The 21,581-nt window shown below is 37.9% G+C and overlaps 1 protein-coding gene across 3 annotated transcripts in view; it reads right to left on the minus strand.

Annotated features, from left to right (window-relative positions):
* The window catches only part of NSUN3 (NOP2/Sun RNA methyltransferase 3), a 449,969-nt gene that overhangs the window by 316,617 nt on the left and 111,771 nt on the right, over nt 1-21,581 (minus strand). For all 3 annotated transcript variants that reach the window (XR_007188714.2, XR_008957257.1, XM_044381248.3), the window contains exon 6: nt 19,075-19,159. Coding sequence is in view for 1 of the 3 variants with exons in the window: in XM_044381248.3 (XP_044237183.1) it covers nt 19,075-19,159 (85 nt within the window). In the remaining 2 variants the exon portion in view is untranslated. The remainder of the gene's footprint in view (nt 1-19,074; nt 19,160-21,581) is intronic.

The raw sequence follows: 21,581 nt of genomic DNA on the forward strand, positions 1-21,581 counted from the left end.
CCTGAAAAATGGGAATGTAATTCCCATTTTATAACTTCCTTATCCATGGAAAATTTTTTTAACATTTAAAATTTTTAAATTAATAGAGAAGTCATATCTATGAGTACACTGAACTCCTCGGAGAAAGTGACTATGTAAATGCAAAAAGCACCACTATTATTGCTCTGCAATAAATCCCAGCTACCATAGTAGGTAATTAAGGGAGAGAGCTGGGAGTAATTAAAAGTAATTGATATCTCGCTGTCCTTGCAAGGTGCTGTTTTGCTCTTCCTCGATACCTTCAAAGCAGTGTCAAGTACAAAAAATAAATAAATAACTCTTAGATGAAAGAAATCTGTCAAGTCCTCTTTTTCCAGACTTGGCAACCCGAGACATAGTATCACCCACCTGAGAGGGGTTCTCAGGAACTCATGGACCCCGTTATTAACAGGAAAAAAAAAAAAAAAAAAAAGTCTCACACAGTGAAACTTTCCACAGTGTCATGTAGGGTCTTTGTGCTTCTCACATGAAGGGTGATTGTTAAAGCATTGACAGGAAATAGTCTGAACACTTAAATGTTTTCTGATTTCTTGCCAGTTATAAAGTAAGTTGCTTAGTGCTCAAAAGTGCATCTTGCTGGGCACCTGGCTGGCTCAGTCAGTAGAGCACGTGACTCTTGATCTCGGGATTCCCATATTGGGTGTAGAGATTTTAAAATTAAATCTTAAAAAAATTTTTTTAAACCCCACATATTGTCTAATTGTGTCAGGTATGAGGGGGTTGAAAGTCTGTGGGTGCTGACGTCTTCTCACAGAGATTCCTCCCGCCTCCTTCATTTCCAGCTGAAACCTCACTACCTTGTGTTTAAACTTTGACTAAGCCAAGATCATCCCCACTCGCACGAATTTCTTCGTTTCTCAACTAAGAATGGCCAGATCATTTTTTCTCTACTCACTCAAATTCTGTCCATCATTCAGGTCCTACTCTCCCATGATTGCACTTGTCAGAATTCAGATGTATCTTCCTAGGATCATATTCAGAATTTTTTGCTCTAAAACCTTAGTGATTCCTAAAGACACTAGCCACACAATAACAGAAAGTACAGATATTTAGGAAATATTTTCTGACCCAGGTTACAGCTTGCTTTCTGGAATAGGGAACCAAAAGGAGATCTGCAAATCTTTGTGTAATCTTTCAGACAGAGTGTTAAGTCATTAGCAATCTACATGAAATCATGCTGGAATAAGGCAGTAGATAGGGCAAAATTGACCAGGGCCAGTAAATCTGTTGTGCAGGAGGAGTCTCCTGGCTTGTTTTAAACTTGGCTAAACCCAGGCATTAATAAGGGCACAAGACAGTATATTTGTTCTGTCCTGACACTATATCTCCAGATTGGCTTTAGACTTTCCTCCAACTACTTCTTTCACCTACAGGTAATGCCAGCATGTTTGGTTATCAGCACAACACAGTTCCTTCAACAATAACGCTTTGGTTTTCTCCCTGCCCTGCTGTAACTCTTTGTGATAGCTACTCCTGAAGTTATCGTATCAATGAAGCCACCACCTCTGTGAGACAGCTTTCTGCCCAAGATACCACCACTGCTGATTGTGGCCGCCAGAGACTTTCCAAGTTGGCAGATACGTTTCGAGAAGTCAGAATCTTAGGGAGTTCGCTTCTGTCCAAATTGAGATTCCCAAAGAGTGAACAGCTAAGGTAGATATAAAGAAGAAAGAAACTTCCATTTATAGGACTTGATATGCCAGGTATTAATGCTGATACAGTTAGTCATTAAATAATTTGTTGAGGACATACAGGCTTGAAAAAGTTAAGTAATTTTCCCAAGGTCATATTATTTCAGAGCTAGAATTTCAATTCAGGTCTGTGCCACTTCAAAGTCCTTCTTTCCACTGTGCACTTCTGCATGTCTGGCATCCAAGAAGCACAAAGCCCACAGAGAGTGCCAGAGAAGGAGCAGCTGAGTGAGCTCCGGCTACGTGCTCTCTGAACTGTTTTGAGTGAAGGGATTTTGGGCTTACCCATGGTGATAATAGTCAGATGGCTTCTAGAAACTGTAGGTGAATAAATCTGCCCTCCAGGGATTCTGGGACAAAAAAAAAAAAAAAAAAAAAAAAGATGGGATTTCCTCTCAAATGTGAATGGAAAGAATAAAATAAATAAAAGGAAGCCAACACTATGCTCCAGTCTTTGGAGAACAACTTCTAGGTCAGTAATTTTATATCAATGGCTGCTGCAGACATAGGGATCTCTATCACTGTGAGACAGTTACCTTTCTCATGGACAGCACCCCTTAGGTTGAAGACCGGGAGGCACACGACAAATACATGCCATCAATCAGATATTGGCTTGCTATTTTCTATGAATTTGACATATCCCTGTTTTCCCATATGCCTTGCCTCTTCCTGCTACACATTGCCTTCCCACTCTCCCTCCCCCTCTTCATTTGTCACCTTCTGTTCCCTCCCCTGCTTCTTCTGCTTTCAATTTAGTGTTGTTAAATGTTTTATGTGTGAAATAACATGCATAATACTAAGAGTCTTCAAGAGAACAATAGAAATATATATACCATCACTCCGTGTATGTGTATGTGTCTCTCTGTGTGCATGTGTGTACGTGATTACGGTGTATGACCATAGCAATAATAACATAGCATCAGACCAGAAAAAAATGTAGGATGGGTGAGCTAAAGTGTTAATAAAAACACAGAGTATGTCTCAGGGCACTCTACTGTCCTCCTTTGGACCTTGATACCCACTGCTATCCATGTATCATTACAAAAGCACTGGCAAACGCAAGAAGCCCTCATAGTTATTTTGCAGAGTAGTATAAAGGTCTGTGTGGCTCTGAAATGTTTTGAAAATATCAGCTAGAGAACATAGCATCTACTTGGTAGATAGAGTAAGGATGTGGATAAATTAGAGCATTATATATTTCTTTGATGTAAAAGAACCTCAGGCACTATATAGATGACAACCAAATTTACAGACAGAGATCTCAAGCTCAGTAATACATAGTGTCCTTTGTATGAGTAATCCTTAAAAAACCGATGATCTCTGAGACAGGGTTCATAGTACAGTGATACCTGAATTAACACAAATCTCCCTGAATCAAAGGTTCAGGTATGGACATGGTTGGGATAACAGCTGCTGTCCTTAGCACAAGGTCAATAGAAGGAACAAATGAGGAAGACAAATAGTGATGATATTTTTTCAAGCAAATCATTTCTAGGTGACATAAAGGCATATTCTGGACACTGCCAAAGAGCTCCGTCATCTAGGAGTTGGGGAGCCAGGGGAAGGCGGGGTGCTGCTAGGTTTGATCTTGTTTTGCCTCCAAGAGAAACTTGAACATTCAAACACTCCAGGATCGAGAATGCATAAGCACAAATCGAGAAATGAGCAAGATTCCTTCCCCAAACAATTACAGGAAGGAATATACTTTTGGAAAGATTTCCCAATCCTTCCTGTATTACTTAGCGGCAGGACTTGTAGTGGAGACAGACTCGGCAACAAATAACTTCAAGTCAATGTGACAAATACTATAATGCAGCTATATAGAAACTGCTGTGGTGGTAAAAGACAGAATCTTTTCCTTGACTTTGAGCTGTGAGGATTTTAGGGAAAGTTCCAGAAAAGAGGTTATGTTAGGACAGATGTTAAATCTTGAGTTGGAGTTTAGGCAGAATGGAAGGGTGGGAACTCAGACGGTAGGAAAAGCATATGCAAATACAAGGAGGGTATTTAGAAATGATAAGGAAGCCAGTGATGAGGAGGACAGCGCATGTTGTGGGGACTGCTTAGAGTAGAGTTCTGAAATATCTTATGGGGTGAGGTAGAGAGGCATTTTGTAAGCCAGTCCATAGATTAGATATAGAGCATTAGGAAGGGGAAGAGACAAGTAAGACTAATATTTCTCTACCTGAGGGACAAAGTAGATGATGCTTTTAACCAAAGCAGAAAATATAGCTCAAATGTCAATTTTTCTATAGCCTTCCATCTGATAGCAGCAGACCCTCAGCTTCCTCCACAAAGCTTTCATTTTTTTTTTAAGTACCCACAAACCAGTAAGCCAACTAGAATCATTATGTTGCACCTCCTATGTCCTTTTTTTCTCAAGTGGGCTTCCACTCACTCACATCTGCTGCCTGCAAAGTAATGTGGAACAACTTCTCCATCTTCCATGAGAACATGCCTTGTCAATGACCATATCAAGGGCACTATTTCTAAATGACCCTATGGCTTTCATGTTTCCATCCTCCAGAATGGCACTGTGTTACACGCCAAGGCAGAACACTGGGCAAATTTGGGCTCACCCACTAGAATTTCTCCTCCATTAGAATGTATGCTCTATAAGTGCAGAAATTTTTAGTTTTCATTTACTGCAATATCTTCTGTATCTACAAAAGTGCCTGGCACATAACAGTGGCTCAATAAATATTTTTTTAATTAAACTTTAGGTAATTATAGCCTCGCATGCAATTTTAAGATATAATACAGGGAGATCCGATGTACCCTTTAGTAATTTCCCCCAATAGTAACATCTGGAAAAACTATAATACAATAACACACCAGGATATTGACATTAAAGCAGTCAAAATACAAAACATTTCTGTCACCATAAAGATTCCTCATGTTGCCCTTTTATAGTGGTATACACTCCCTCCAAAGGAAAGTTGCTACAAGTATTGTTATCAAATGAGGCCTGTGAGAGGTAACTATAAAAGACTAGAGAAAATACAGAATTCTATACTTACATTGTTTCACAATTAATTTAATTTTTACATCAGTTTAAAGAAGCTTAAATGTGACAAATTGAGGCTGTGGTTTAAAGAAAAACAAGACAAAGATTTCTAATCAGTGCAGCTAATTAGATATTGGCCCTAAATCAAAAGATTGGCAAATAATTTTTACTTACAGTGTATTTATTTAGGTTAAAATAGAATTAAAGATGCATACATTTCTGTTAAGATTATTATTCCATGAAATCTTGCCATTTGCAACCACATGGATGGAACCAGAGTGTATTACGCTAAGTGAAATAAGCCAGTAGGAGAAAGACAAATATCATATGATTTCACTCATATATGGAATTTAAGAAACAAAACAGATGAACATAGGGGAAGGGAAGGAAAAATAAAATGAGATGAAAATTGAGAGGGAGGCGAACTATAAGAGACGCTGGACTCCAGAAAACAAACTGAGGGTTGCTGGAGGGGGAGGTAAGTGGGGTAATGGGGTAACTGGGTTATGGGCAGTAAGGAGGGCACGTGATGTAATGAGCACTGGGTGTTATTGCAACTGATGAATCACTAAGTTTTAATTCTGAAACTAATTTTTTTTAAAAGATTATTATTCCGTATTTTATAAAACTTTTTCGTTAAACAACTACTGATCCCAACCATCTTGAATAAAAGGCCTTCTGCCTGAGTCCATCAGTGTGGTTAAGTCTTTCACTCTCAAAAATGAGGCTCGGGGCACCTGGGTGGCTCAGTTGGTTAAGCGACTGCCTTCGGCTCAGGTCATGATCCCAGGGTTCTGGGATGGAGCCCCGCATTGGGCTCCCTGCTCAGTGGGGAGCCTGCTTCTTCTACTCCCTCTGCCTGCCGCTCCCCCTGCTTGTGCTCTCTCTGTCAAATAAATAAATACAATCTTTAAAAAAAAAAAAAAAAAAAAAAAAACGAGGCTCAAACTTAGTTCAAGGGACTGTTGGGCACAAATGCCCTCTCTCCTATTTCACTTTTCTGCTGTTCAGCCCTTCCTCCCATCCCAAGTTTTGTTCTCCTCTTTCAGTTGCAAAACAAAGATGTCCATGAATATGGTTTAAAATACTGATGTGAGGTGCTGAGGAGGAGTAAGAGGAAAGGTCAACATCTTTAAGCAGCAGCAAGCCACAAATGCTCTCTTACTTAAAAAAAAAAAAAAGAAGAAGAAGAAGCAATGGGAAGTGTAGGGGGACTGGCAATCAGAAAATGGGTTCAAGATTGAAGATAACATGTTTCAAGACTTGTCCTCTTTATATCCATCCTACCAGGAGCCAAACTGGGTCATGTGACTCACCTACTTGGCTCCCCATTACCTAAGACAACGTCCAAAGTCACTCGTGACCTATTGAGATACTCTATGTTCTGATCCCTGGCCGTTTCTCCATTCTTTTCACCTGCTATTTCCTGCCATGTAGTTCCCTCTCCAGAGATACCAAATGACATTTCCCTACACACCCACTAAGCTGTGTCTCCCGTCAGAGCTCCTATTGGTGCCATCTCTTCTACCCCAACTGCCTCCTCATACCCACCTTTGTCCCCTTACTTCCTCTCACTACAGCCTGATTCTTACTCATTTAATAATTACTCACTTCACTCATTACTTCTTCCACAAAGCTTTCCTGGAAGCCTCCTCTGACAATTACTGAGTTAGATGACTTGAGTCTATTAATCAATATTCTTTTTCTCCAAGCCACAGAAACCCAACTCAAATGAGCTTAGGAGAACAAAGAAATCTGTGTCACTCAAAAAGAAATTATAGGAAGAGCATCCCATGGGAAGAGATGTCCATTTGACTGTGAAAAGTCTGCACTATTATACTTACTACATGGTATTATAATCTATTTATGTTTCTATCTTCCTCAGTCTTTATGCCTGAAGATACTTATCTTAGGTTTTTCCAATGTCAAATGTAATAATATCCAGTGTGGTCCATTAAATACATGTTGGTTTAACAATAGTTAAATACATGTTGGTTTAATAAAGGAAATCATTACATTCAGGTAGAAAGTTCAGAAAAGTGATATACAGAGGGAATATTCTATATACAGATGTTGTTTATCAGTACAGATAAAGAACTGATGCAGGTGCCTGACTGGCTCAGTCAGTGGAGCAAGTGACTCTTGATCTCAGGGGTTATGAGTTCAAGCCCCTTACTGGGTGTAGAGATACTTAAAAAAAAAAAAAAAAAAAACCCTGACAAGTAGTTTCAGAATAAAAGAAAAATTTATAAAAAATACATTTAAGGACAGATGATGATCTTAGACTTAACATTTTAACCTTGGGGAAAAACAGGGATGCCTTTCCATTGAGATGGAGGGAAAGGAGGGAAAGTCGTGATAATGCAAATGAGATCAGAAGTGAGGAGATGAGTTGAAAAAGCTTGTGCTGCTGGCTACTCTTTTCCCTCAAAGATAATGTCACCTGCTTCAGAGCGAGAAGACAGTGCTATCTGGAACTGAGGCAGGAAGACTGACCAAAGTACTAACTTGTAGGAAAAACATCTTAGGAAAATGGGAACAGTTTCTTTGAAGGGACAAGGAAAAGTGAAGTGGAGGGATAATTTAACACCTGCTTTACCACAGACCCCGTGCCTCACAGCACAGCCACAGCCACCTGGCCAGGAAATTCCATGTATGTCCATGTGTCACTTTACCCACTAAGTTGGCTCTTCCTAGAAAGGAGTCCTTCTATTTACCTCTATACTTATACCTATATTTTACCTGTCTTTAACCTCCTTTCCCTCTTCCTATGAATACGCTCAAGTCTTACTCATCCTAAAAAAGAACTTTTTTGTTTCCATGCAACTACAATCTTTTCTTCTCATGCCCAGAATTTTTGAAGAGTCATAATTATTCCCTCTCTCCTTTTACTTACTTTCTATTCACTCTCTCATCCACTGCTCTTTGATTTTGGCTCCAATGCTACTGAAACAGCTTTTACAAAACTCATGATCATCTAGTTACAAAGAACCGTAGCCTTTTTTCTTAATCTCCCTCCTTTCTGGCATTTCTGAAAGCTTTTGAGCCCACTGACATTCCCCTCCTTTGAAACATTCTCATCCTCTGGCTCTGGACAGAGCAATCAGAATCACCATACAAAATAAAACATGATAGTGGTACAATGCAAAAACTGTGGCCTAAATCCAGGCCATGCGGTTTCCCCACTGTGTGGTGTTAGACAAGTTATTTGGCTTTTCCACATATCAGTTTACATAGCTACAAAACAGATATAATACCCACTTAGCAGTAATGCCCTCAGAACTCAATCATTTAACACTTAAGAACTATTGAATGCCAACAACATACCACGTACTCTCTTGAGTGCCTGGAATACATTAGTGGAAAAGAAAAAGACAAAAACCCCTGCATTATTCAGCTGGGAAAGGGAGACAATAAATAATAAATATAATAAATATGTATATGGTATAGTATGTTAGAGGATGATGATGATACAGAAAAGTAAAAATTAGGGAGGGGGATTAGAAGAGTCACAATGGTGGAACAGACTGCGATTTTACATAGGGAGGCCAAAGTAGGATTTATTGAGAAAATGATATCTGAGCACAAATTTTGGAGGGGAGAGAATTAATCATGTGGAAATTTGAGAAATAAGCGCTCAAGGCAGAAGAAACAGACTGTGTAAAGTCAGCAAGAGATGTGTTCAGAGAGGTAAGGAAGAGTGGAGTGTGCTCTGGTAGGTCATTATTAGGAAACTGTCTTTTATTTTGAGTGAAATTGAAAGCCCATGCAGGGTCTTGAGTGAGAGGTGACATAATATCTAAATACTATAGTAGCCCCACTGTGGCTGATGCGTAGAGAATGGATTACCTGAGCTAAGTACAAAAGCCAGAGTTCAGGGAGCTCTTGCAACAATCCTGGTGAAAGACCGTAGTAGTATGTATCAGAAAGATGGTGACAAGTTGGGAGAAAGTGGTAGGAAGTGATTGGACTGCCAGGCAGATTTTGAAGGTAGAAATTCAAGTGTTTTCTAATATGTTTGACTTTAAGAGGAACAGAAAAGAAATGCATCATCCCAAGATTGGGTTGGCCTGAGCAACTGAAAATGAAGTTAGCATTTTCTGTAATGGAAAAGACTAGCACAGGGAATGAATGTCACATCATAAAATTTTTATATCAAAATACTCCGCTGTGCTTTTAAAACAATGTACCCATCCCCTTCTTTATCACATAGTGTTGCAGCATTCTTGAAGTAAATTCATACACAAAATACAATTTGTTTTGATATTTATAACAATTTTTTAGAAGAGCAGGAAAGATATTATTCCCCATGTAACAGATGAGATGACTAAGGCTCAAAAGAACTATGAGATTAACCCAAGGCCCCAATGTGGTTAGAATGGATTATACAATAGAAGACTGGGGTTTTTTGTCTCTTTATCTGGTTCACTTTAGATCATAAAGTATTTTCTAAGAATGAGAGCAGTGCAAGATAACTTCAAGACCATGCAGTCCAAACCCTTCTACATTACACCTGATGACTCTAATTCAAGAATCTAAGCAACCTACTTTGAATCACCCTGTTTTTGCTTTTGAAACCTCCTAGAGACTTCCAAAGACTAGATCGAGATTCCATTTTGGTATGCTGAATGACTAATGTACTACATTTTTCAATCAGAAAAATGCCCAGTGGTATAGAAAGGAAACTAGAAGAGTAATGTCCTAGGAGCAAATGAAGAAAGTGTGTGGAGGAGGGCAATCTACTTTGCCAAATACTGCTGAGCAAGAAGGATGAGGCCTGAGAATTGGCCATTGGCTTTAGCAACATGACGATCACTGGGGACCTAGACAAGAGCACTTTCAGGGTAGTGGTAGAAGCAAAAGCCTGACTAGAGAGGCTAAATATGAAGAAAAGAGAAAACTTGAAAGCAGCAAGAAATTTATTATAAATTGGAGCACTGAAAAATGAAGTCAAAAGAAAATATTCTTCTCTTTTTTATTTTTTACTATTTTATTTAAATTCAATTAGTTAACAAATAGTCTATCATTCATTTCAGATGTAGAGTTCAGCAATTCATCAGTTGCATATAACACCCAGTGCTCATCACCTCACATGCCCTCTTTAAAGCCCATCCCCATTTCCCCATCCCCTCCACCACCTTCCCTCCAGCGATCCTGTTTGTTTCTACAGTTAAGAGTCTCTTATGGTTTGTCTCCCTCTATGATTTCGTCTTATTTTATTTTTCCATCCCTTCCCCTATGATCCTCTGTTTTGTTTCTTAAATTCCACATATCAGATAAAGGGCTAGTATCCAAGATCTATAAAGAACTTACCAAACTCAACACTCAAAAAACAAATAATCCATTCAAGAAATGGGCAGAAGGCATGAACAGACATTTCTCCAAAGAAGACATACAAATGGCCAACAGACACATGAAAAAATGCTCAACATCATTCAGCATCAGGGAAATACAAATCAAAACCACGATGAGATACGGCCTCACACCAGTCAGAATGACTAAAATTAACAAGTCAGGAAACAACAAATGTTGGTAAGGATGCCAAGAAAGGGAAGCCCTCTTACACTGTTGCTGTTCCCAAGCTGGTACAACCACTGTGGCAAACAGTATGGAGGTTCCTCAAGAAGTTAAAAATACAGCTACTCTGTGACCCATCAATTGCACCACTAGGTATTTACCCAAAGGATACCCCAATGTTCATAGCAGCAATGTCCACAATAGCTAAACTATGGAAAGAACCCAGATGTCCATCGACAGATGAATGGATAAAGAAGAGGTAGTGTGTGTACACACACACACACACACACACACACACACACACACACAGGAATATTACTCACCCATCAAAAAGGATGAAATCTTACCATTTATATCAATATGGCTGAAACTAGAGGGTATTATACTGAGTGAAATAAGCCAATCAGAGAAAGACAATTATCATACGGTCTCTCTTTTTTAAAAATGGGGGCAGGGGAGAAGGTTTATGGGCTAATGGGACAGCCGAGTAGAAAGCGAAAAAAATACTGGTGATGTGGGGGATAGAGGTAAAAACAATGGGGATAACGCTCTTGACTATGCCAAAGAGATGAAATCTAGCGCCCAAGGGGAGAGACTGACATTAGAATGAGATGTGTGTAGTTCTTCCGGGTAACAGGTAAGAAAATAAAGTATACAGATAAAATAGCTGTTGGGCAAGTAGCATGGGAGAGTCTGCAAAAGTTCCTCTGAGTGCTTGTAAGCACACAGTGAGGTAGGAAACAGGTCATATGCAGAAAGTGAGGATAAGGGAGAAGAAGCTGGAAGTTAGAGGAGAGAGAAAGTGGGAGAGTGAACGAACTAGGCAAAGACAGCATGATTGTCAGGTAAAGTTAAAGATGTACTTGAGGTGCTTGGTCCAGAGCCATGGGAGTGTCCACAGTCCAGGGCAGGTACCCCAGCTGCTGTACCCCAGGTTCCCGGTGTGTTTGAACAAGTGGTAGCTATTATTATTGTGTTATTCACAAGCACCCTCTCCCTTAATAGAGGTATTAGAGAACACTGAATTAACTACCTGAAAATTGCTTGACATAGTTTTTAGGCAGAAATTTAAGAATTTCCTCTTTAATGTCTAATTACTTGGCATTTCTATAATCCTTTATATTTGCAAATTGTTCCACAGTCATGCTTATTGTGTATGCTTCCCCATATCCCTGACTTACACACAGAATAAAATCAAGTTAAGTAAATCAGAGGAGGCACAATGCTTTGTTCAGTCAGTACTTGGCAGCAGTCAACAGAGAGGAATTACTCATCGTGGATTCAACAGTTTAGAGCAGCATTTCCTCACAGTATACTCTGTGGACCATTAATCCCAGCAGATGTTCCACGAGTCAAGAGTTCTAAGGTCAAATAAGTGTGAGAACTCTACATGCTATATCTCAACTTAGATTGTTACAATGCTCATTAGCATCTCTGCTCACCCCTGGTGTTAAAGAGATCTGCTTAACTTATTTAACCTTGCACTTCTGAGGCTTGACTACAAAATTCCTTTATTTTTTTTTTAAAGCTGAGCCCACTTTTATGGATGTACGTAGCAGTCATCAATACAGCCAATTATCATATCCACCCGTCCCTTTTCCCTTTTTAGCCCACTGCAGCTTTAGCTGGGCACGCTGCTACTTAGCCAAAAGGTTAGATTTCCAGCTCCCCTTAACTGCTGGTCTTGGCCACACAACTAAGTTCTAACCAATGAGATATAATTGGAAATGATACGAGTGACAACCTAGAAATAGCCTAAAAGGCAAGAAGCACTCCTTTTTTGTACCACTCCTTTCCTCCTTTTGGCCAGCCAGAATGCACAATGATGGTTTCAGCTGTAGTAGTTGAACCTGTAGAATGTTCACTAAAGGCAAGAAAGCTGCAAGACAGCAAGAACCTGGCTCCTTGATCATTGTGGAGCACCTCATGAGCCATAGAGTACCTAACCTCCAACTCCTTTAAGTGAGAGAGAAATAATCTTTGATTTTGTATACAGACTGTTATTTTGTTTTTTCTGTTACTCCAGGCTGAACCAAGCCCTAATACAGTGTAACACCTATCATCATCTCATAGAACAGTGCTATCAGAGGACACTGAGAGAAGTGCTGGTCAGCCACGGAAACCTGGTGCCTCTTATCCCCAACATGTATGTCTTTGTCTGCCTCCACGCACAGAGAATTTTTGTTTCTGCCTCGTTTTTACATTTGATTCCAAATATTTACAAACAAAAGACAGCAGGTAAATGGAAACAGCAATGGCCATGTCATACATTCAAGTCCTAACTCTGCTTCTTGACCTTAGGCAAGTACTCTAAAATATCTGTTCCTCAGTTTCCGTGAAGGTATCAAAGAAATAGTATGTTCTTTGCTTCACCGTGTTGTTATAATAATAAAATATACACCAAAAAAAAAAAAAAATCTGAATGTAGCATACTACACAAAAGCTCTGTTACTCCACTGTACTGAGGGAGTTCAGGTCCAAACCTATTAATGCACAGGTAGGCACACATGAGCTCTCTCACATCATTTCTCTAGATGTCATTTCTCAGTGGACAGGTAGAACTAGAAAGCCTCCTAGGTCCCATTCCAATGCAAATTCGACATGCAAATGGCATTCTTCTTCGAATCTTAAGGCTAGAATGCAACCTTTGGGAGACTTTTAAGGCTGTGTCTCTACATTAAAGTGAGATCACACCTAAACTATCTTGGAAATAGAAATTTATTAGCTTGTAAGGACCTTGAGAGAATAAATTCTAAATCCCCGCCTTCAAGAGAATATCTGAGGGTTTAACAGTTCTCACTATAAGAAAATCACTCCTCAGAATTAAATTTAAATTCGTTACTCTAAGTCTCAGGTTCTCTTGTGCAGACTTTGATAGTCAGCAAAAAGCTGGTACAATTTGTTCAACATTTACCCTATATGTGTTTGATGACAGTTTCTAAGACAATCTTCATGTGAATATTGAGTCTAAAATTCACACTTGCCATGGCAACTGTTGTTTCTATATTTAAAAAACAAATCATGCAAGATATCCAACTCACTGATGAGGACTTTCATGAACATAATACAAGTACTTTATTTCTAAAGTTACAGATATTTAGAAATCTATTTATAAGAAAAGAGATTGAGTAACAAATTTGCAAATCAAAACATGCTTTAAAGCTAAATTATCATTTCTAAACTAAGTAGCTGAAAAAATAAGACTATTAGTTAAAATAGGTACATACATTATTCAAACGATAGAGCTAACATTTTAAGCTTAAAATAACTGAAAAACAAATGTCTAATTGATATTCATTTATTCTTGTCACTATATAACCAGAACAGTGCAAACTAGTTTTGTATGGCATCATTCACAGAAAGAGTATTTCAACATCCTTTACAAAATTAAAATAATGCATAATATTAATTTTGTTTGTTTTCAGTTTCTGGGACATGTCTGACATATATTACCAGATATATTCAGTCTCAGTTTGCTATTTTTATTGTAAATCCTGATGAAGGGTGTTAGCATTGCACTCAACAAAATCCATTAAATGATTGATTTTCTTAAACCAATATGAAATTAGCCTAGTAAAATGGAGTTACTTAAAAACATTAATTAAATGTCTGTGTTTGCTTATCAACCCTGATCCCCTGTGCACTAACTGCATAACTCTACAGAACTGGTACTCTCCATTTGTCCCTATTGACGAACTTACCTTCATAAGATCTGAAATGCCAAGAAAGTAGTTGAAGTGAGAAGTAGGGAGGGGGGGCTATGAAAGTCACTTTTCAGGGCACTTGGGTAGCTCAGTCAGTTGGGTGTCTGACTCTAGATTTTGGCTCAGGTCATGATCTCCTGCTGTGTGTTAAGCCTGCTTAAGATTCTCCCTCTCCCTTTACCCCCCCATTCATATGTATTCTCTCTCTCCCTCTCTAAAAAAGAAAAATTAAATTAAAAAATTTTAAAAAGTCCATTTTTGTATGTAAAGGTATTGTGGAAACGAGAGTGAGTTTTCGGTTAGAAGAATGAGTTACAAATAAAGAAAGAAGGCTAGAGTGAAATCTATGGTGGTAGATTAGAATCAAAGGTATCTTATCAATTTTTAATATAACTATGAATAGATATAGAAATAAATACAGGTATGTCCATATGCATAGGTTAGTTTATATACATATATTGCCCTGGTATGTCCACTGAGAAAACCTAGGTAGCAATACTAGTCCAGTAGTAATGAGACTATCTAGCTCCCAAATCTTAAGTTTCTAAATACTTTCCTCCAGTGGAAAAAAAAAAAAAAAAAAAAAAAAAACAGAACTCTCAGAGGAAGAGTGGATTCCAGGGCCAATGTAGGAAAAATATGAGACAATTCTGGAATACCTTGTGGTACCAAAAGGAAAGGAAATGCTAGAAAATGATGAGAACATATTAAAGAACAATTTGAAGAATTTTGGTGGCCAAATCTGGGTCAGTCTCAACAATGACATAATTGATATATTGGATTATAATCCATAGTTAATAGTGATATAAACAAATAATTGAATAAGTATATAAATGAGAAGGGATGGCTTTTATTACAGTCAAATTCTAACTGATAGCTGTAGATGGAATGAAGGAGATAGAAAATCACTCTTAGGCAAACACCACATAATAGCTATTGCAGGCAAGAGTCACAGATGGATGCTAAAATTAATATGTAAAAATATGATAAGAAACAGGATATTTGCATCATTGCAAAATATCTCCTCACAAGACACTTATTAATTACAAATGAAAAAAAAAAACCTTACGGTGAAGAAATATGGTGGCTCCTATCTTAAACAAGCGATGAAAGTTGGAATTGCATAAGAACTCATGAATTAAGACATGTCTTAATACTATACCTCCTGATATGATATACTGAAGAGATTTCAACATTGCTTCTGCGATATTCTCACCAAAAAATGCATAACTTGAATTTAATTATGAGGAAACATCAGATAAACCCAAATCAAGTGACATTCTATAAAATAACTGGTTCCTGCTCTTCAAAATGTCAAGGTCATAAAAGAGAAACAAAGACAGAAGAATTATAATATGAGTTGAGAAGGCTAACAAAATAAAACAACTTAAGGTAAAGTGGGACTCCGGATTAAATCTTGGACTAGAAAAGCAGCATTAGTGGTACAACTGGGAAAATACAAAGTCTCTAGATTAGTTAATGACATTATTGTATAAATGTTTATTTTTTTGCTGTCCTTAATTTTATTGTGATTATGCAAGATGTTAACATTAGCGGAAGCTGGGTTAATAGTATATAAAAGCTCTCTCTTTTTGTAACTTTCAGTAAGCGTAAGATGATTTCAAGTTAAAAGTTAATTTAAAATAAGTCCATCTCCATCTCCAGTCCCATGAACTTCAGGTGACAATACTTTACCTTTGTGCTGTGGTTGTCTATTGCTGTGAAATAAACCAATCTTAGTGACATAAAACAACATTTATTATTGTATCTCATTTTTAAAGGTTTTAATCTGAAATCACCTCATGCTTGCTAAAGTTGCAAAAACTGCACAGAGAATTTTTATATACCATTCACCAAATTTCTCCTAATGTTAATTTCTTATAAAACCATAATATAATCAATGAGTTTTAAAAAATGAACATTGATACAATAATACTAGTATTATTATTATTATGTGTCATGGTTGTAGGCACTGATTGGACTGGACTTGGTGGTTCTCACTCAGAATCTTCCTTGTGGCTAAGTTCAGACAATGACACTGGCTGGAGTCATCTGAAGGCTACAATGACCATACCTGTGGTATATGCTCTGCATTTTGGGAAACACTGATCTACCTGGACTCTCTCCAACATGAGCATTGTTGATTGTTCATATTCTCTTGCTATAGTCATTGTTTTCTCTCTAATAGCAACACACTCTTGGGGGATTTTTTTAAATATTTGCAAAAGACACATTTAATAAAAGACTGCTACTCAAAATATACAAAGAAGTCTTAAAACTCAACAATAAGAAAACAACCCAATTAAAAAATGGTCAAAAGACCTGAACAGACACTTCATCAAAGAAGATATGCAGATGGAAAGTAACTGTATGAAAAGATATTCAATGTCATATGTCACTAGGCAATTACAAATTGAAATAACAATAACATACCATTACACGCCTATTAGAATGGTCAAATACAAAACACTGACAACACCAAATGCTTGTGAGGACGTGGAGCAACATTCACTGCTGGTAGGAAGCAAAATGGTACAGCCACAGACGTTTTGGTGTTTTCTGATAAAAGTAAACATCCTCTTACTATATAATCCTGCAGTCACACTCCTTGGTATTTACCTAAATGAACTGAACACTTGTATTCACATGAAAATAACTCTATCCATATTTATTCACCATTGCCAAAACTTGGAAGCAACTAAGACGTCCACCAGTAAGTGAATGGATAAACTGTGGTACATCCAGGCAATGGAATATTCATTTCAGTGCTAAAAAGAAATGAGCTACCCAGCCATGAAAAGACACAGAAAAAAACTTAAATGCACAAAACTAAGTGAAAGAAACCAATCTGAAAAGGCTACACACTGAATGATTCTAACTATGTAACCTTCTGGAAAAGATAAAACTATGGAGACAGTAAGATCACCGTTTGCCAGGATTAGGGTGGAGGGAGGGATGAATATGCAGAGCACACAGGATTTTTAAGGCAGTGAAACTATTGTGTATGATCGTACATGATGGATACATGTTATTATACATTTGTCATCCATAAAATGTACAACACCAAGTGAAAACTAATGAACAGAAAAAGAGTGAACCCTAATGTAAACTAAGAACTTTGGGTGATAACTGTGTTAATATAGGTTAATTGATTGGAATAAATGCACTGCTCTAGTGCAGGATAGTCAAGGAGGTTGTACACGTGTGAGGACAAGGGGTATATATGGGGAATTCTGGTACTTCCCACTCAATTTTGCTGTGAGCCTTAAAACTGGTCTAAAAAAATAAAGTTTATTAATTTGAAATTTTAAAAAATAAAAATGGGCAAATATGATATTGTATGGAAATATTTCTTAAGCAAAATACAAAAAGTGCCAACCACAAATGAAAAGACTGATACATCTGATTACATTAAAATAGAAACTTCTGTTAACAAGACACCATAAACAAAAAAATTTCTTTTAAAAGCTACAATCTGCAAGAAGATATTTGTAACTCATGCATGTCCAGAACACATGTAGAGAAAAATACAAATTATTCAACAGAAAAGCAGCAAAGAAATGAATAAGAATTCACAAAGGAGGGAACCCACATGATCAACAGAAATAAAATAGGTACATATCCTCATCAGTAATCGAGAAAACACAAGCTAAAAACCTCAAGGAGATATCATTTCACAATCACCAATTCAGTAAAAAATTTCAAAAGCCTATTATTTGGTGTGGAAGTGGAGAAATACAAAACTTCTATCCAGGGATGGGAAGATAAATTGGCATATCCACTTTACAGAACAATTTAGCAATATCTTACACAGTTAAGATGAAAATATTCAGCTATTCCTAGAGATACTTTTTCCCATGGAAACGAAAAAGTATGTACATGTAATGTTTATTAAAACTTCATTTAACCTAAATGTCTACCAGAAGGAAATGATAAATTTTAATATATTTATTCAATGAAGCACTATACAACTGTTAAGATGAATGAACTAGAATCACATGTATCCTCATGGACTAATTTCTAAAGCAGAGTTGAACGAATAAAGAAAGTTACTGAATGATATATATAATATAATAGTATTTACTTAAATCTAGAAAATACGCAGAATGGTGTTATGTATTGTTTATGGATACATGCTGTTTTAGTTATTGTGTAAAAATTTGGGATGATCAGTACTAACTTGGGTTTATCTCAGGAGAGGGAGGGAAAGTTAGATTAGGGAAATCTACCCAGGGCTGTCTCAACTTTATAAAGTTTTATTTCTTTTTATTTTTATTTAAAGCAAGTAAAACAAAAGGGTTACATTTTCTATAACATTCTTTGAAATGTTCTATGTGTTTGAAATACATCTTAATTATCGAGAAATTTGATAAAATCAAATAATTAAAAAGTCTATTTCCTCTGCTCATTACCACCTAACCCAGCATTGGCAGGACACCATTCCTGAATTTCCCAGTTGGAACAGGGGAAATTTTGTAATAATCTGATTTTAACCAAAGGAAATGAAAGTACGAACTAAAATGGAGATATAGGGGCTCCTGGGTGGCTCAGATAGTTAAGTGTCTACCTTTGGCTCAGGTCATGATCCCAGGGTCCTGGGATGGAGCCCGGACATCGGCTCCCTGGTCAGCGGGGAGTCTGCTTCTCCTCTCCCTCTGCCTCTCTCCCCTGCTCATGCTTTTTCTTTCTCTTTCTCTTTCTCTCTTTGTCTCTCTCTCTCTCTCTCTGTCTCAAATGAATAAATAAAATCTTTTTTTAAAATAAATAAAATAATAAATAAAACCAGGACATAAATTGGTCAGAAAAATAAATGGCCACGAAAGCCCCAAACCACCATGAAAATGAAAGAACGCCTCAGGCATCATCTTTCACTATTCAGTAAGAGATGACACCTGACAGAAATTGAGTACGCCAACAGGATATTTTATTTGGTTCTCTTACACCAACTATTTGGTAGAAGAAATTTCACTAAGGAAGTGAAAGCAAAATTATACAGAGATGCCATCTGAAAGTGTATGTCATTTTAGTAAACAAAAGGCTACCCTTTCATCCTGAAATGAAAAGTTAAAAATCATACCTAAGTGAGAGCTTAAATTAATATGCAGTAATTTTGTACCTTGTGCTTGATGGTGGAAGTTTTCTGCAGAAGTGGCCACGACAGGACAGAGTCACTGCATGATGATCCCAGAACTGAACCATCACTAGGGAAAAGAAAAAGCCAGTTATATTCCAAAGAGAAATGTATTTGAGAAAAACTCAAAAACCCTCTGATTAGCTTCCCTACTCCCTCCATTCTTATGCTTTTATTCATTCCCCACAGATTAGTCTATAGATATTCCAAGGCTGAATATTCCTGCATCCTTGTGCTGGAATGAAAAGGTGGAAAAGCAACAATGACTTCAAATGCTATTGTTGCAAACTGCATAGACCCACCACTCCCTACGGAGTGACACCAAGGAAGGAAGCATATCCAGTCTTCTACATCCTTGAGGTTTTGCACAATTTCATTTAAATTATATTTTAGGTTTCATTGTTACATTTCTTTTTTTTTTTTTTTAAAGATTTTATTTATTTATTTGACAGAGATAGAGACAGCCAGCGAGAGAGGGAACACAAGCAGGGGGAGTGGGAGAGGAAGAAGCAGGCTCATAGCAGAAGAGCCTGATGTGGGGCTCGATCCCGTAACGCCGGGATCACGCCCTGAGCCGAAGGCAGACGCTTAACCGCTGTGCCACCCAGGCGCCCCTCATTGCTACATTTCAAGTACTCAGAAGGCACTATCAGCTTTCAATCCTAGGACTAAAGAAAGAAATCCTAAACTATTGAACTATTTACTCCTTAAAAAGTTGGCTTTCACTGGGGTGCCTGGGTGGCGTAGTTGGTTAAGTGCCGGACTCTTGGTTTTGGCTCAGGTTATGATCTTGGGGTCTTGGGATCAAGCCCCCTGTGGGGCTCCACCCTCAGCATGAAGTCGGCTTCAGATTCTCTTTCCCTCTGCCCCTCCCACTGTGCTCTCTCTCTCTAAAATAAACTTTTTTTTTTTTTTTTTTAAATTAGCTCTCACATAACTGGGCTCTTGCTTTGGTAGTGTAAATCACTCCTAGGTAGCAGCTAATGCCATCTCTGGACATCCAGATTAAAAATGTAAAGAGTCATGAAAAATCTAGATATTATATGTTTAATCATAGAAAATATTACATATTAAGGAGGACTTCTAGATAAGTAACCGAATTTTTTTTCATTCCTACGTTTGGTATTTTTTACCTTAACCTTTACAACAGATACATTTTTTCAATGAGAAAATGTATAGTATGGCCGAGAGTGAGTATGGACAGTTAATTTTCCCAACAACTCATTTCTTGAGATATCTGCTACAAGCTCAAGGCACCCCGGGTGCATCATATCACAAAATTCATGAGAAGCCTTGGGGCATCTGGGTGCCTCAGTCGGTTAAGCAACCGACTCTTGATTTTGGCCCAGGTCATGATTTCAAGGTCCTAGAATCAAGCCCTGCATTGGGCTCCACCCTGAGTGCAGAGTGTCTGCTTGTCTGCTCCCTCTGCTCCTCCCCCCATGCACTCTCTCTCTCTCCATCTCTAAAATAAATAAATAAATAAATAAATACAATCTTTAGAAAAAATTCAGGAGAAGCCTTTATATTTGAAACAATAGAACACTTAGAGCATGCAGTCTTATATTGTCAGTTATTTTACAGCTTCCATAGGAAGAGGATGAAAAAGTCTGTAGTACTGATGTTGGAAGTACTTGAGTCCTTCCCATTCACCACAAACCAGAATAATGAACAAAGGAATTATACTTATGATCCCCACACTCCCTGCCTCATACTGCCTTCTGATTCAGTTTCATGTCTTAAGAATACAGACCATATCATTGCATTAGTTTTCTTACAGTCAGTGGAATGCCTGGTCCCTACAAATAAATTCTCCACATTCCACAGATGTGGAAGCTAAGATTCAGAGGAGTGGAGGGCCTTGTGCAAGGTGGAAGGACAAATCCCAAGCCTGATGATTGCAGCGGGGCCCTGGCCCTCACCCTCGCCCACGGTAAGGCACGGAGGGTCCCTAGCGTGACACTATCCCAGCTTCCTATGAAGACTGCAGATATCTCATGTTCCTCAAATGAAAGATGGCTCAGAGAAGGAAACTTATTTAATAGGATACAATGTGGCAAAATACCATTTACTGACAATGATAATATCCCGCCCAGGTAAACTGGTGATGACATATCTGACTGCTGCCTTCCTTCCCAAAGCTGCTAAAAAAGGTAATTTTATGTTCTGACATGATTAAAATCCCTTGGGATCCATTTATGCTGAATGTAATCTAAGAACAAAAATGAACATTGTTTCCTACCACATGTACTTTGATGCATGTGCTCTCTGGGAGGATTATGTGATAGACAGCTTTCAAGAGAAAGAGAAAAGCAATCTTAATTGTGATTATGAATATTTAAAAAAGAAAGAGAAAGCAATCTTAATTGTGATTATGAATATTAAAACCAGGTGTGATTTCCTGGCTGTGTTTAGCCAAATCTCCTGCAGACCCCTCCATCCAGCCCCTCAGCTCAGTCCAGGTAGACTGGCGTACATTACAGTTAACTGGC

The sequence above is a fragment of the Ursus arctos genome, unplaced genomic scaffold (assembly GCF_023065955.2).
Source record: "Ursus arctos isolate Adak ecotype North America unplaced genomic scaffold, UrsArc2.0 scaffold_4, whole genome shotgun sequence".
Classification (NCBI taxonomy): domain Eukaryota; kingdom Metazoa; phylum Chordata; class Mammalia; order Carnivora; family Ursidae; genus Ursus; species Ursus arctos.